The following is a 12,744-nucleotide window of genomic DNA, read 5'->3' on the forward strand; positions in this document are numbered from 1 at the left end:
ATAAAAATATGAAAATGAAACATAAAAACTATAAGTGTAAAACTGTCCAAAGTTCAAAAACTAAGTTTTCTCAGCAACAGTTTACTACATTACACCCAATGGTTAATTAAACTTTGTCATTTTAACAGCTGTGATGAGTAGTGAGTTTAAGAGCAAAGTTCTAAAAGTCAAAAATTATTATGCAGAAACAGTTTAAGATAAATCACAATTCCTACAGATTAGAAATATATACATATATATATACATATATATGTATATATTTTTTAGAAACCTCCCATAAAGTTAAAATTTTCTAGTTGCTCCTTCCTGGCCTTAGCCCTCATGGGAACACTCAAGTACTAACTAATACAGATTTGATTTATAAAATTATAGTGAGTTAGTGTTATAATCAAGACACTAACTTAATGTACATTTATATGCTTTGTAAGAGCTCAAAACAATAACTAGGAAGGTTGGGGGCAGCAAGCTGTTCCTGCCACTTTGTCACTGGTTTTGGGCTTCACCCCCATTTACCCCTGATCTCTGGAAAAGATGACAAACTACTATATTCATCCACAGCTTCTTCTAAGATAAAGAAATGATGTTTAACTGAAATTTAAAAATGAGTATTTGAGAATACCAGACGATAAAAAGGAAACAGTCTGGCTTCATAAAGGTCTCCAACAACAGCATGCAGCAGACTGGAAAGATAATTACGTGAGGAGAACAAACATAATTAACATCAAAAGACTTGCTTGAAAAAAATGACTTAAGCCACACAGATGACTTTCTGAAAATCCACACTGTCATAAGACAATGTCCATGAAAACTGAGTGGCCTCAAGTACTTTACCTCCAAAAAAATGAATCACAAATTATACCTTGACTTTGTCCCCCTCTGCTCCAATACAAAGGAGTCCAATAAGATGGGAGAACCTTAAATAGGTCAATATCCCATATTCAATCAGAAATGAGAGGAAAACTATTTCAATTTTATGTGTCACATCTCAGCAAGATATATGCTTTAAATTTTATTTATTTTTTAATTGATTTGAGAGAGAGACAGGAAGGGAGGGAAAGGAAAGAGGGAGGGGAGAGAGAGGAGAAACATTTGCTGTTCCACTTATTTATGCATTCACCGGTTGATTCTTGCATGTACCCTGACTGGGGATTGAGCCAGCAACGTTGCTGTATCAGGGCCTAAGATATACCATTTTAAAACACAGCACCTTTTCATGTCATCATAATGTCATTATTGAAGAACTAGGATAAGCTCATACCTGGTAGAGTAAGACAGATGAGGCTGGCGATCAGTAAAGTTATACACATAAAGACAATCAACAGAAATATCTGCAAAGAAAAATGTGAGAGCATAAATTATTCTTATCAGCTCCACATATTTTATGAGACCCCTCAAAGAATCAACACAATATTCCCAGTAAAAAAAAAAAAAAAAAAAAAGTTTGTATTGGTTATTTCCACGTTTCCTTCCATTTTACATCAAAAATATATTTTATTTTAGGTAAAATTACCTACAATGTCAGTCAAAAAAAAAATGTCCATTTTCACATAATCAGATATATCAGTAACAGATAAATTATTTAATTAGTGAGCATAAAAATAAAATATCAACAGCTTAAATTTTCCCTCACTATTAATTACAAGTAAAAATATTCACTTTTTAAAATCAAATTCTTGATAGCAACTATTCTTGAAAGGAAAGCTTCTCTCCAATGGTACTGTCTAATTAGAACTTTCCGGAAGTGTCTACATCCACACTGCCCAACAAAGGAGCACTGGCACATGTGGCTACTGAGTACTTGACATGAGGTTCATATGCATGACTAATGAGTTTTAAATTGTATTTAGTGTGTGTGCGTGCTACCTACAAGATTTTTTTTTTCCTTTTTTCAACTTTATGGCAGTATGGTTGACCAATAAAATTATAATCTAGTTAAAGTGTACCATATGACCTGATACATGGAATTCCCACCATTGAGATAATTAACACAGCAATCACCTCAACTATTTACAAACTATTCAAGTCACATGCAGCCACTGGCTCCTGTATCGAGAAGATAAAATTGGCACATGGCTCCCTGGGCAGAAAGCTAGTCACTGCTGCTTTCCTTCTACCAGACCAGGCACAAGCCTTCCCAAGCCCAGCAGGTAGAGCTCTGGTGGGAAGACTGAAAAGGACAGGCCGAAACATTCCAAGAGGAGGCTGTGAGGCTTGGTCAGCTTTCAATGCTTGAGAAACCCATTAATGATTCTCTCTCTGATCTAAGCCAGGAAGTACTTTTTACCAATCCAAGAGCCTCATCTCTCCCAGCTCTACCCCATGCCTCCCAGGTACCCCCATCTCTCCCCACTTGCCTACATACACCCCACCCTACAGATACATTAAATTCCATGTGGTTTCAAATGTACCAAGTCTCACCTGCCTCTTGTCCTAGCACCTGCCTTTCTATGTTTCTCTCTGCCTGGCCTCCTGGCTTTAAAGACTTAGTTCAGGCATTACCTCTACAAAAATTCCTGAACATCGTCGAAAAAAGTATTTTGTAAAACAAGCAGTGATATGCTACTAATACAGCAAGTGAGATAAGGACCAAGACCTGACCACAGGATTTAACAACATTGGTAACACTTGTCAAGAATAGTTTTGGTGGAGTCTGGGGTAATATCTCACTGGGACAGGCTCTTCCTTAATCAATTTGGTCTTCAATTTGATCAAATGTAAACATGAGATTACCAATCGTGCCTTGAAGTATTTGGATGAGACTTAAATAGGAGGAAAACATTAGACTGCCCACTCCAGTTCCTGATACATAGTTGAAATGTATCAATGTTAATTTCTTATTTGCTCTAGGAGCCTTCTATATCCTTCCTTTCAAACAGCATGGAGCAAGAGCACATAGAATCCCAACTCTATGATCCATCTCAAAAATTTGATAAACTGATCTGACATTAACATATAGCATGCTGTACAATGAGAGGTCTAAAAACATGAGTCCTTTCAGGAGACTGTAAGACATGTTTACACAGAGGACCACATGCTAACAGCAACAATAACATCACCAAAATTTCTCAATAGGAATTGAAAAACCCTGACTTTTGGTTAAGTCTGTAGAGTACCTACCCTGAGTGGAAAATTTAAAGGCCGGCGATAAGGCTGAAATCCAACAGGCCCTCCCTGCTGGAGTATGGCTTGGTGGGCTGCATGCAGGCCTTCCCCCACCACAGGAATAGCGTTGTTATTTCGAGCATGCTGGTTATTGTTAACTTGCTGGTTTGCACTGTTCTCGTTTTCTTCCTGGTCTCCCAACAAATAGGAATGAAGATCCCTGTGTAAAAATCATATCAGTGAAAATTCTCACTCCAGGATCAGCATAAACAGCAGACACGACATTTACTTTCTTAATAATTATTATCTAGGGTAGAAAATGTACAGGTAGAATCTGTACATGCCACTATTACCTCAATCTGGTCTAAATGTTGGTACCCACTTTAAAATTAAACCTTCCCAAATTTGATATTAATTAATAAATAGAGTATCCCATAAATTCAATTTTTCAATGTTTTCTTCAGCCAGTATCTGAGAAGAAATTAGTAACTGGGGGAAAAAGTACAATGTACAAGATACTCTATGTGAAAATCTTAAGCAAAATAACACCTTTTTTCCCTTTCTGTATGTGGCTACTATGTCTGCTGTGACACACATCTCCACTAAAACCTCCAATCCACAGATCATTTAAGGCAAAACTGCGTGGGGGGCAGGAGGCTCAGGACAAGGCACAGGGCCATTAGTAAAGGATAAATGACCAAATACAACCACATAAATATGTCACATTAAGGTATCTACAGAACACCACATATTTTCTGAAAAGTTTAAATCACGAAGATTCAACTTTCGAATTAGTATATAACATATGAAACTTGAAAAAAATTAATGCAACATGCTGACTTTTATTTAAATAATTAAAAAATCTGAGACGAGCTCATATCAGGTTAAGACTTAAAATAAGGATGTGTGGGTTTGTTTTTAATGAACTAAAAAAATCTTTTATTTTTTACCCTGTATAATAAAATAAAAGAACATGGACCAGCAGCAAACCTGTATAATAGGATAAAAACATGCATACATTCTCCATAAAAGAATGCACATTGATTTTTATTTTTAATTAAAAATTTTTAGAAATTATTATATGTACCTGCAGACATTACTAAACTGTCTCTTATTTTTCCTTAGTGAGGCATGGAACATACTTTTTCAGAAAGGTTATTACACTGACATGTATGCCTACGAGTCACCTGCCCATACTTACAGCAAGTATCCAGCAGTAACAGTCCATGCTCGCACAAGCCCCTTCAGCCACTGCCGCGTGTGTCCCTGTTCAAGTAACGCTGGCAAGACAACCTGAAGCAGAAGCAGCTCAAGGGACAGTTCACTCACCGGAGCATCACTAAGCCAATTACAAAGAGCCACAATTTATAATGTGAATTGTTTCCCATTGTAACTATATCATACTAAATATTTAAAAGGATGATGGCAGAACTGCTTAAAGAGTTGAATGAATGCACTCCACTGGCTTTATCACCTCTCCTCCATTCTCTCTTGAGGCCAACAGGCATCCCCCTCAAGCACCACAAAACTGTTCCTTACAAGGGTTACCAATGACCCCCGTGGGTTTTAATCTCACGGTCAGGTCATCTTTACCTCACTTACTGTATTAGTAGCACGTTACAAGATTGGTCACTCCTTGCTCCTCGACACACCTTCTTCCCTTTCATCACACTAACCCCAATATTATCATGTAGATGATGGAGGAAGGAGGTGGGTGTAAATGATGGATTATTAATGGAGAACAAGAGGAATGACTAAACTAAGGTAGCAAGTCATAAACTGAGTTGGAGTAGATAAGGTATTAAGGAATCAGAATTGACAAGATTTAAAGACTAATTAGAAGTAAAATTGAGGAAGAAATCCTATTTGCCTAGCAGATTTCACCTTTAGGCATCTGGAAAGGTAATGCAAATCACTGAGAAGAAGAATGTAGGAGGAATGAGACTAGGTTTCCAGGTGACTTCAGTTTTTAAATCAAAAAAAATTTTCCATCTATAACATTTAGATCCTATTTTTAATACATAACTAAATGTGTGGCTATGGCTACATTCCTTATGATGTGTTTTTCATATAAAGATGATGCTACTAACACACTCTCATTAGGTATGGCAAACATTTCAATGCTAAACAAAGGCAAACTTCATTTGCAGAAAAATTAAAGTCTGTCTTCCTTTGGAAATTTAGCTGCTAAACTAATGTTCATGTGACCTAGAACATGACAAAACTTAACTATCAGATAATTTTCAATACCTGTAAGAAATGTATGTTTTAAATGTACGTACTCTGAATATCAAATCCTTAACAGAGCTAAATTAGTAAAGCTTCCAAATTTCGAAAACCTACCTGTAGAGCATGACATTGTATGGCAGAAAATGAGGCAACACACTCTTAATTATACGTATAGGAAGCCAAAGCATCAGAAGGACAATGGAGCCAAAGACAATCTGCAGTAAGAAAAAGGGCATACGTCATTGTAAATCATTCCTGTGAGAGAAAGGCTGACTTCTGGACATACTCGACCAGTACGTAATCCAGGTCTATATCCACCCAGGGCCCAGAGTGTTCTCACTCAACACACTATACTTGGATCACTCTGTGTAAAGAACGCATTCCTGAGATGATGACTACTCTGTCTGTCCGCCCCCCAACCCCCAGAACACAAAGGATCAAACAGGGGCCACAGAGGATAATTATTGCATGGTATGGGAGGAGAGAGCTGAAAACTCACAATGAAGTATCAGAATTGTCTGCAAATTAATATATCACCTGTAATGATTATTACACATGACCCGTAAGTTTCCAAAGGGAGTAGTATTGCTCTTAGAATTTTATTTTGGAAAAATGTAGACTTAACTAGGTAATTTCTTCATCTAGATAGGGAAGAAACAGAGACCCTTGTTAAGAGTTTTCTGTTTTTTGGTTTTTTAAAACTCCTCACCCAAGGACATTTTTTCATTGCTTTTAGAGAGAGAGGGAGAGAAACATCAATGCGAGAGAGAAGCATCGACTGGTTGTCTCCCATATGTGCCTGAACCAGGGATCAAATGCACAACCTTTTGGTTACAGGATGACACTCCAACAGAGTCACACTGGCCAGTGCAAGAGTTTAATTTTGAACCTATTAACAAGTCTCCATTACGTCAATGTAAATTAATTGTAATTCAGAAACTCATAATTTGGCAATCAATTATACTACTAAAGTAATAGAAGGTAATTTTGTTTTAGTAAACATTTTATTAAATTTATCAAAGTAACCAATAAAACTGCTATTTAACAACCAAGTTTCATAAGCTTAAAACATAAATTATTCAATCTACTATACCAGTACCTCTGACCAAAAAAAAAAAAAAAAATACATCTGCAGGGTAGCACACTTTATTTCAAAAACAATAAACAGGTATGCTTACCACTGACAAAATAAATCTTCGGAGATGCCTATAAATGGGCAAATGGATCATTTCTTGTACTGGATTAAAATCTGGATCATTCAAATTCCTTAGAAACCATAGGACACCAGGTCGAAGTACCTACAAATACATTTTAAATGCTATAAATACTCAGCAATGTCTTCAAGGTTCTGCATGTGAGCTAAAACACTAATAGAAAAATAAGATCTTAAAATTATTTTGGCATCTTAAGAAATAGGCCCCAGAAAATTCATATGGCTTTCCTGGGAAAAGAAGTTCCAAAATCAGAATCTTTTATGAAAACTATCCTGTTTGACATCCTTTGGTGCTTTTAATTATTTAATGAAAAATAAATGGATTAAAGGATAGTTTGTCAAATCTAGATCTCCTAGATAAAAAAAATTTTTTTTTTAAACTGTCACTATATTGTATGATCTGGTGAAAGAATTAGGTTGCAATTTTTAAATGTCCTAAAAATAGAAGATCTGATTTCAGTCTTACACTTCCTGGGAAGAGTTATTTTAATTACGAAACCTATCACTTCTCAATATACATTTTGGTTTTGCTACCTACATCTTTTTCCTTCTCTCAGTGTAAGTGGGCAACGGGGTAATGAATGGATGAGTCTGTGTATTAGTCCCGGGTTACCCACTGAGTTACCCTATGAAACTCTGTATAAAGCATCTCATATGCCAAAACTCTATTTCTCCATCTTCCAAATGAGGGGGTTATGATGTATGACTCTAAGGTTCTATCTAACTTCCAAATACTAGGATTCTGTATCAACAAAAAAAAACACATAAATTGAAAAAATACAGTACACATATTTTATCATTTAACAATGTAATTTAGAGCATATATAATAACTTAAAAAAACACATTAATTTAATCTCAATCATTTGTTCCAAAGAAAGAATATAAGCTTAATTTGAAAACAGAATTGACTGAACTTATACATTTACACTATATAATTCAGGAGGACCTGTTGGCCCCCAGCTCCCTCCCCAACCCCTCAGATTTCTCAACCAGCAAAGTACACCAGCATTAAGCTCCTGTGCTTTTAAACTCCATTCACAATGGATTAGTCGGCCTACTCCTTCAGGCCCTTGCACATCTGCATTGCCACCTCAGAGGGGTAAGCTGACTTGTTCAACAGTTGTATTCCATCCCAGGATGTAAAAATCAAGAATGGGGATTGTCTTTTTTTTTTTTTTTCACTATTACCCCACCAGATGGCAGTGACTAACACAGAGAATGCAGTAATAGTGAGAAAAATAATGCATAGTGACAAGTACACTTATCAGTTTTATACTTCCTATTACACCAGAATGACTGAGCATGGGATGTATTCTAATCAAATACCGACCCCAATGTCACTGTCTTCAAATCAATAAAGACTGTATTCCAAAAATAAATCAGTAAGGTACCATCTGGCAAGTGATCTAGAAACATAAAGGACCTTCACTCTAATTCTATGCTTAAGGTGCCTGCTTCAAGACCATTTTATACATTTGATCCTGTAAAACCATAACCTTTGGGTATTTCCAGCATTATATGTCCTTGAATGAAGCCCAAGACAGGCTCAGATGCTATAAAATTCCAAAAATTTGTGTTAGAGGATGGCTAAAAGTAAAATATGTGCTCTTCTTTAATTTTTTCCCCTCATTCTCAACTAATTATAAGCAGAAATAGTAAAACTTGTCAATTTTTTGAGACAAATGACTGAAAAGAGTCAAAGCAATTAAGCCAAACTCATCTATCATTATACCATCTTAGAAAAAAATCTGAGAAAATGATTTAGTTAGAAAATCATAACCTTTGAGGCACAACCTGTAGTTGAACAAAAGTCCTTTTCTTTTTTCTTTTTAAAAGATTTTATTTATTTTTAGAGAGAGTGGAAGAGAGAAAGAAAGAGACGTGGAGAAACAACTATATGTGAGAGAAACATCAATGAGTTGCCTCTTGGCCCACAAACCCAGGCATGTGCCCTGACCGAGAATCAAACCGGCGACCTTTCAGTTTGCAGGCTGGCGCCCAATCCACTGAGCCACACCAGCCAGAGCAAAAGCCCTTTTCATGAATGTATAGCATCAGCACATCCCTGTAGAACTTACCTCTCTCAGTAAAAGAATGAAGGAGGCAAAGTAGAACACGTACACCATTCCCACTAGCCAGTGAAGAAACATGGTAGTACCTGGAGCTGACTGAAAGCTCAGTTCTCGATCTTTCAGAGTAGCGTCAAACATTTCCTAAATCAAAACAGAACAAGTGAGCAAGAGTTGTAGCACCTACATTTGCCAAATTAACATCTCCATCTTCTAGGAAGTGAATAAAAATCACTTTGCATATAGTTTTTGATGTTCTAGGGCTACTTATAGTTCTCAATACCACTTCATGGTGTCACAGAAAGACAAATGATATAAGGTAAACTATTTCAAAAATGCATATGACACTTCAAAATTTTTAAATATAAGCAGCAAGACTGATAAACCAACTGGCAAGTAAAAATTTTACTAATACTACTATTATGAAAGAACCATTTTTGGTTAATGTAATACGCTCTTTTCTTAGTTACAGGTCTGCGTTCATGACAAGTTTTAACAGTAAAGTACGGGAGAAAATGTTATCTCAGAATCAAAGGTAGCTTTTCTACATATGAAAAGTAAAAACTGATTATCACTGATAGACATTAAAAATCATAATAAAATATTAGTGTCTTAGTTGAAATAAATGGTTAGGATTAATTTACTACTACAAAGACTGTCTTCTTATCAGATTGTTCTTTTTATATATATAATGTCTTAGCATTATCATAACATTTAGAATAAAATAAGAAAATTCTCCACTGAAAGGTTCCAGTCAAAATACTGTGACATCAAAACTCTGCACAAAGCCTCAAAAAAATCAGGTACTCAAGAAAAGTTAGCCACATGAAGACTCCACAGTGATACATTCTCAGAAAAAAATAAGCAAATTATTATCAAAAACTGACTTTCCTTTAAAAGAAACCCATTCTAAAAAGGTCTTTTCTGAAGTCTTTAAATCATGAGATTGTATGATAATGGATAATAAACTCACCAGGGAACAGATATCCAGCCACCAGCCACAAATGAGAGGGAACACTCCAATTTCTACCACCACTAGCAAAGAGACCTTAAGCAAAAACAGAAGTCATCAATATCGCCCAAATGGGGATAAACTGTTCCCAGTTTTAACTTATAACAAGAATTACCTTACCTTAACAACAATATAGCAGACTCCGAGCAAGCGACGAGACCTATGAAATTTAACAAGAGTTGCCAAGCCCTATAACATCTAGTCAAGGAAAAACAGACCATTTCAAGGTACAATATAACACAATAATTTAGGCAACACTTCATTTACTTATTTCATATTTTATCTGTCCTTATTCTCACTACAAATGCTTTTTACTAAGTGGATAAGGGGAGAGAAATAGTTTTGTCAGGTAAAAGGAACAACTCTTGGTATGAATATCTTTACTACACACCCAAGTTGGTTAAAGGATACATGACAAATTATCAGTGTTATTGCTAAAAGTATATACCCAACTATGGTTGTGATTAGGCCTTCAAAATGAGATGCTTGGACCTGGAAATAAGAAAAAAAATAAATTTTAAGTGTAGCACAAGGCTCCACCCCAGTTTAACAATGTATTAAACAATTCAAGTATACTGGAAGTGAACCATCTAGGCAATTTACAACTAGAAAACAACAATAAAATGCCCTTTGAAAACCAGATTCTCCCACTGAGTGTTGTATAGTATAAAAGGATAAGAAAAAATTAAATAACACTTTATTCAAGCAGACAAAATGGAGTGAATTAAATTTTTAAAAAATAAGAAAAAAGTTGTAATGCAATAGTGTGCACTCTGCTCCATTCTGAAGTGGACTTGCAAAAGGCTGAGCACTAAAAGCAGCAGCACACTGCCCAAGCTATTCACTTGTCTAGTGCATCTCAGCCATCTCATTTCCTACCACTAGAAGCGACTATTTAAGTTTCCCCTGCTCTCCAAATCTGTCCCGTTATCAACTTACCGAACCAAGAGTTGAGACAGTGACAAATACTGCCTATCTTTTTGGTTCCTGAATTTCAGAGACCAAGTGGCAATAGTTTGGAAAGTCAAAATTTATCAAAGAATTTATCCTAACTTTTCGAGTTCTTGCATCCTATTAGTGAGAATTCAGAGCTGTTATCAAATATTGACACACCTCCTTTGCCCTTTCAGAACACTTCAGAATGTGCTTTCTCAGCATTCACATACACAAACTGAACACAGTATCCAGATGTCAGCTCTTCCTTAAAAAACTAAGTCCTTCTGCACCCCCACCAAAATAGTAGTTGTCGGTCCAAATATTTATCCACCTCTGATAATCATAAAATGTCAAAAATAAAGCAAATTTCTTAGCAAACTCAGGAAAGGGCGCAGAGGCTCACTGGAATGGGTGATAAAGCAGCCTGCAAGAAAATTTTCCACAGAATGCCTCTGGCCTACCCAACAAGAAGGAAGACAGTGCATCATGGGGTCTGAAAGCACATCTTCCTTAGCTGGCAACATAGCCTACTGTGTGCCTTGGTCCACTGTTAGTTTTTAAAGAAAAGAACAAGACAGTGCTGGATAACTATTCCTTTGTATAAGGCAGGTTGAAAAATAGTAATAACTCTTTACAGCATTATCAATTACTCAACAAATATAAAATATGGGGGGTTATCAATGAAAGCAGGTTTATAAAAGTATTATACTCACATGTTCTTCAAATCCCAAACCAACAAGGGAGAAATGACCAATGTGGTAAGGGCAAAATGCTAAAAGGGAAGAAAAAACTCAATGAAAACTTTAAAATCAAAACAACAAACACTCCTAGTAGCATCTCCCACTAAAAGGAACCAGGGCTTTTTAGAAATGGAACATTCCAGAACTGGATGTAACCAAAGAACAACAAAGTTTTCAAGGTCTAATAGGTAATGGCAAAGGACTCAGGAACCACTGTAAAGAGAGCCTCACAGGCCAAACAAAAGATATGAACATCAAAAACAATGACCCAAACCAATGGAAATACACTGAATACATAGAAATCCATAAGTTCATTATACTCAACAGGTGGTAAACCAAAAACAAAAACAAATGGGAAAAAAAAGCAACATCACAGGAAACACTTTTATCAGCAATGGAAGTAGTTAGGCTCATCAATTCCTTACCCTGAAAACTGATAATTAAAAGGAAAGAACTGCTCACCCGTCGTGCTGCTTCTGAACAAACAAGTTCAGGTTAACTAAATAGCAATAGCTAATAATAAGTTCTTCTTTAGAGAAAAGCCAGCCAACAAATGTGAAAAATAACAATTTGAAAAGAATCATTTTGAAATGCCTAATAAAATAAATTATTTCAGGCAAGTATCATCAAGGGACAATAGAATTATTAGGTGAAATGTTGATGAAACACTAGATATTTGCATGATACTAAAATCCCCTGCCCTGGACAGTGCGGCTCAGTTGGTTGGAACATTGTACCACATGGACCAAAAGGTCACAGGTTCTATTCCCAGTCAGGGCACATACCCAGGTTGCCAAGTCAGGGCACGAACAAGAAGGCAACCAACTGATGTCTCTGTCTCTGTCTCTGTCTCTCTCAAAGCAAGAAAAAAAAGGTCCCTGAGTGAGGATAAAAAATTTTTTTAATAAATGAGACCAACATTTAATGAAAAAACATACCACTCCCACACATTACTTTCTGATGATAAAGGGAAAAATGAAACCTACCAATAGAGACTTCAAGATGCTATCACCTGAACCACTGAGAAAGGTGGAGAACCAGATATCATATTATCACCTGATATGCTGCAATACTAGGCAAAACACAACCAGAGAAGGAGCTGTCCCAAACATATTGAACCTGAATCTAACCAGGCCCTTGGACACATAGAAGCAAGGTAGCAGACATCATCAGGGAGTATTCAGACAAATTACAACATTAGGCACTTATAGGACAGCTGACCTAAGAGTCTTCAACAAATCAGTGGCAAAAAAAGAAGGGGGGGGGCAGAATATTCTGGATCAAAAGGATGTTACCAAAAGTAATGTCTGGACCTCATCTGGATCCTCATTCAAACAAATCAACTACAAAATGACATTTAAGGACACAATCTAGAAACCTTTAATTACGAGGAATATTAAATTCTGGAGATTTTCTAAGATGTGAAATATCATTATATTATG

General features: G+C 36.2%; 1 protein-coding gene across 1 annotated transcript in view; it reads right to left on the reverse strand.

Moving 5' to 3' along the window:
* MARCHF6 (membrane associated ring-CH-type finger 6) overlaps positions 1 to 12,744 on the reverse strand; it is a 65,686-nt gene that overhangs the window by 14,544 nt on the left and 38,398 nt on the right. The window contains exons 11-20 of the mRNA XM_090276229.1: positions 11,276 to 11,334; positions 10,038 to 10,118; positions 9,747 to 9,815; positions 9,588 to 9,662; positions 8,624 to 8,758; positions 6,510 to 6,629; positions 5,446 to 5,546; positions 4,304 to 4,441; positions 3,118 to 3,322; positions 1,259 to 1,328 (exon numbers count right to left, since the gene is read on the reverse strand). Of these exons, the coding sequence (XP_090132355.1) occupies positions 1,259 to 1,328; positions 3,118 to 3,322; positions 4,304 to 4,441; positions 5,446 to 5,546; positions 6,510 to 6,629; positions 8,624 to 8,758; positions 9,588 to 9,662; positions 9,747 to 9,815; positions 10,038 to 10,118; positions 11,276 to 11,334 (1,053 nt within the window). The remainder of the gene's footprint in view (positions 1 to 1,258; positions 1,329 to 3,117; positions 3,323 to 4,303; positions 4,442 to 5,445; positions 5,547 to 6,509; positions 6,630 to 8,623; positions 8,759 to 9,587; positions 9,663 to 9,746; positions 9,816 to 10,037; positions 10,119 to 11,275; positions 11,335 to 12,744) is intronic.

Source organism: Furipterus horrens, unplaced genomic scaffold (genome assembly GCF_987537825.1).
Source record: "Furipterus horrens unplaced genomic scaffold, mFurHor1.1.pri manual_scaffold_5, whole genome shotgun sequence".
Classification (NCBI taxonomy): domain Eukaryota; kingdom Metazoa; phylum Chordata; class Mammalia; order Chiroptera; family Furipteridae; genus Furipterus; species Furipterus horrens.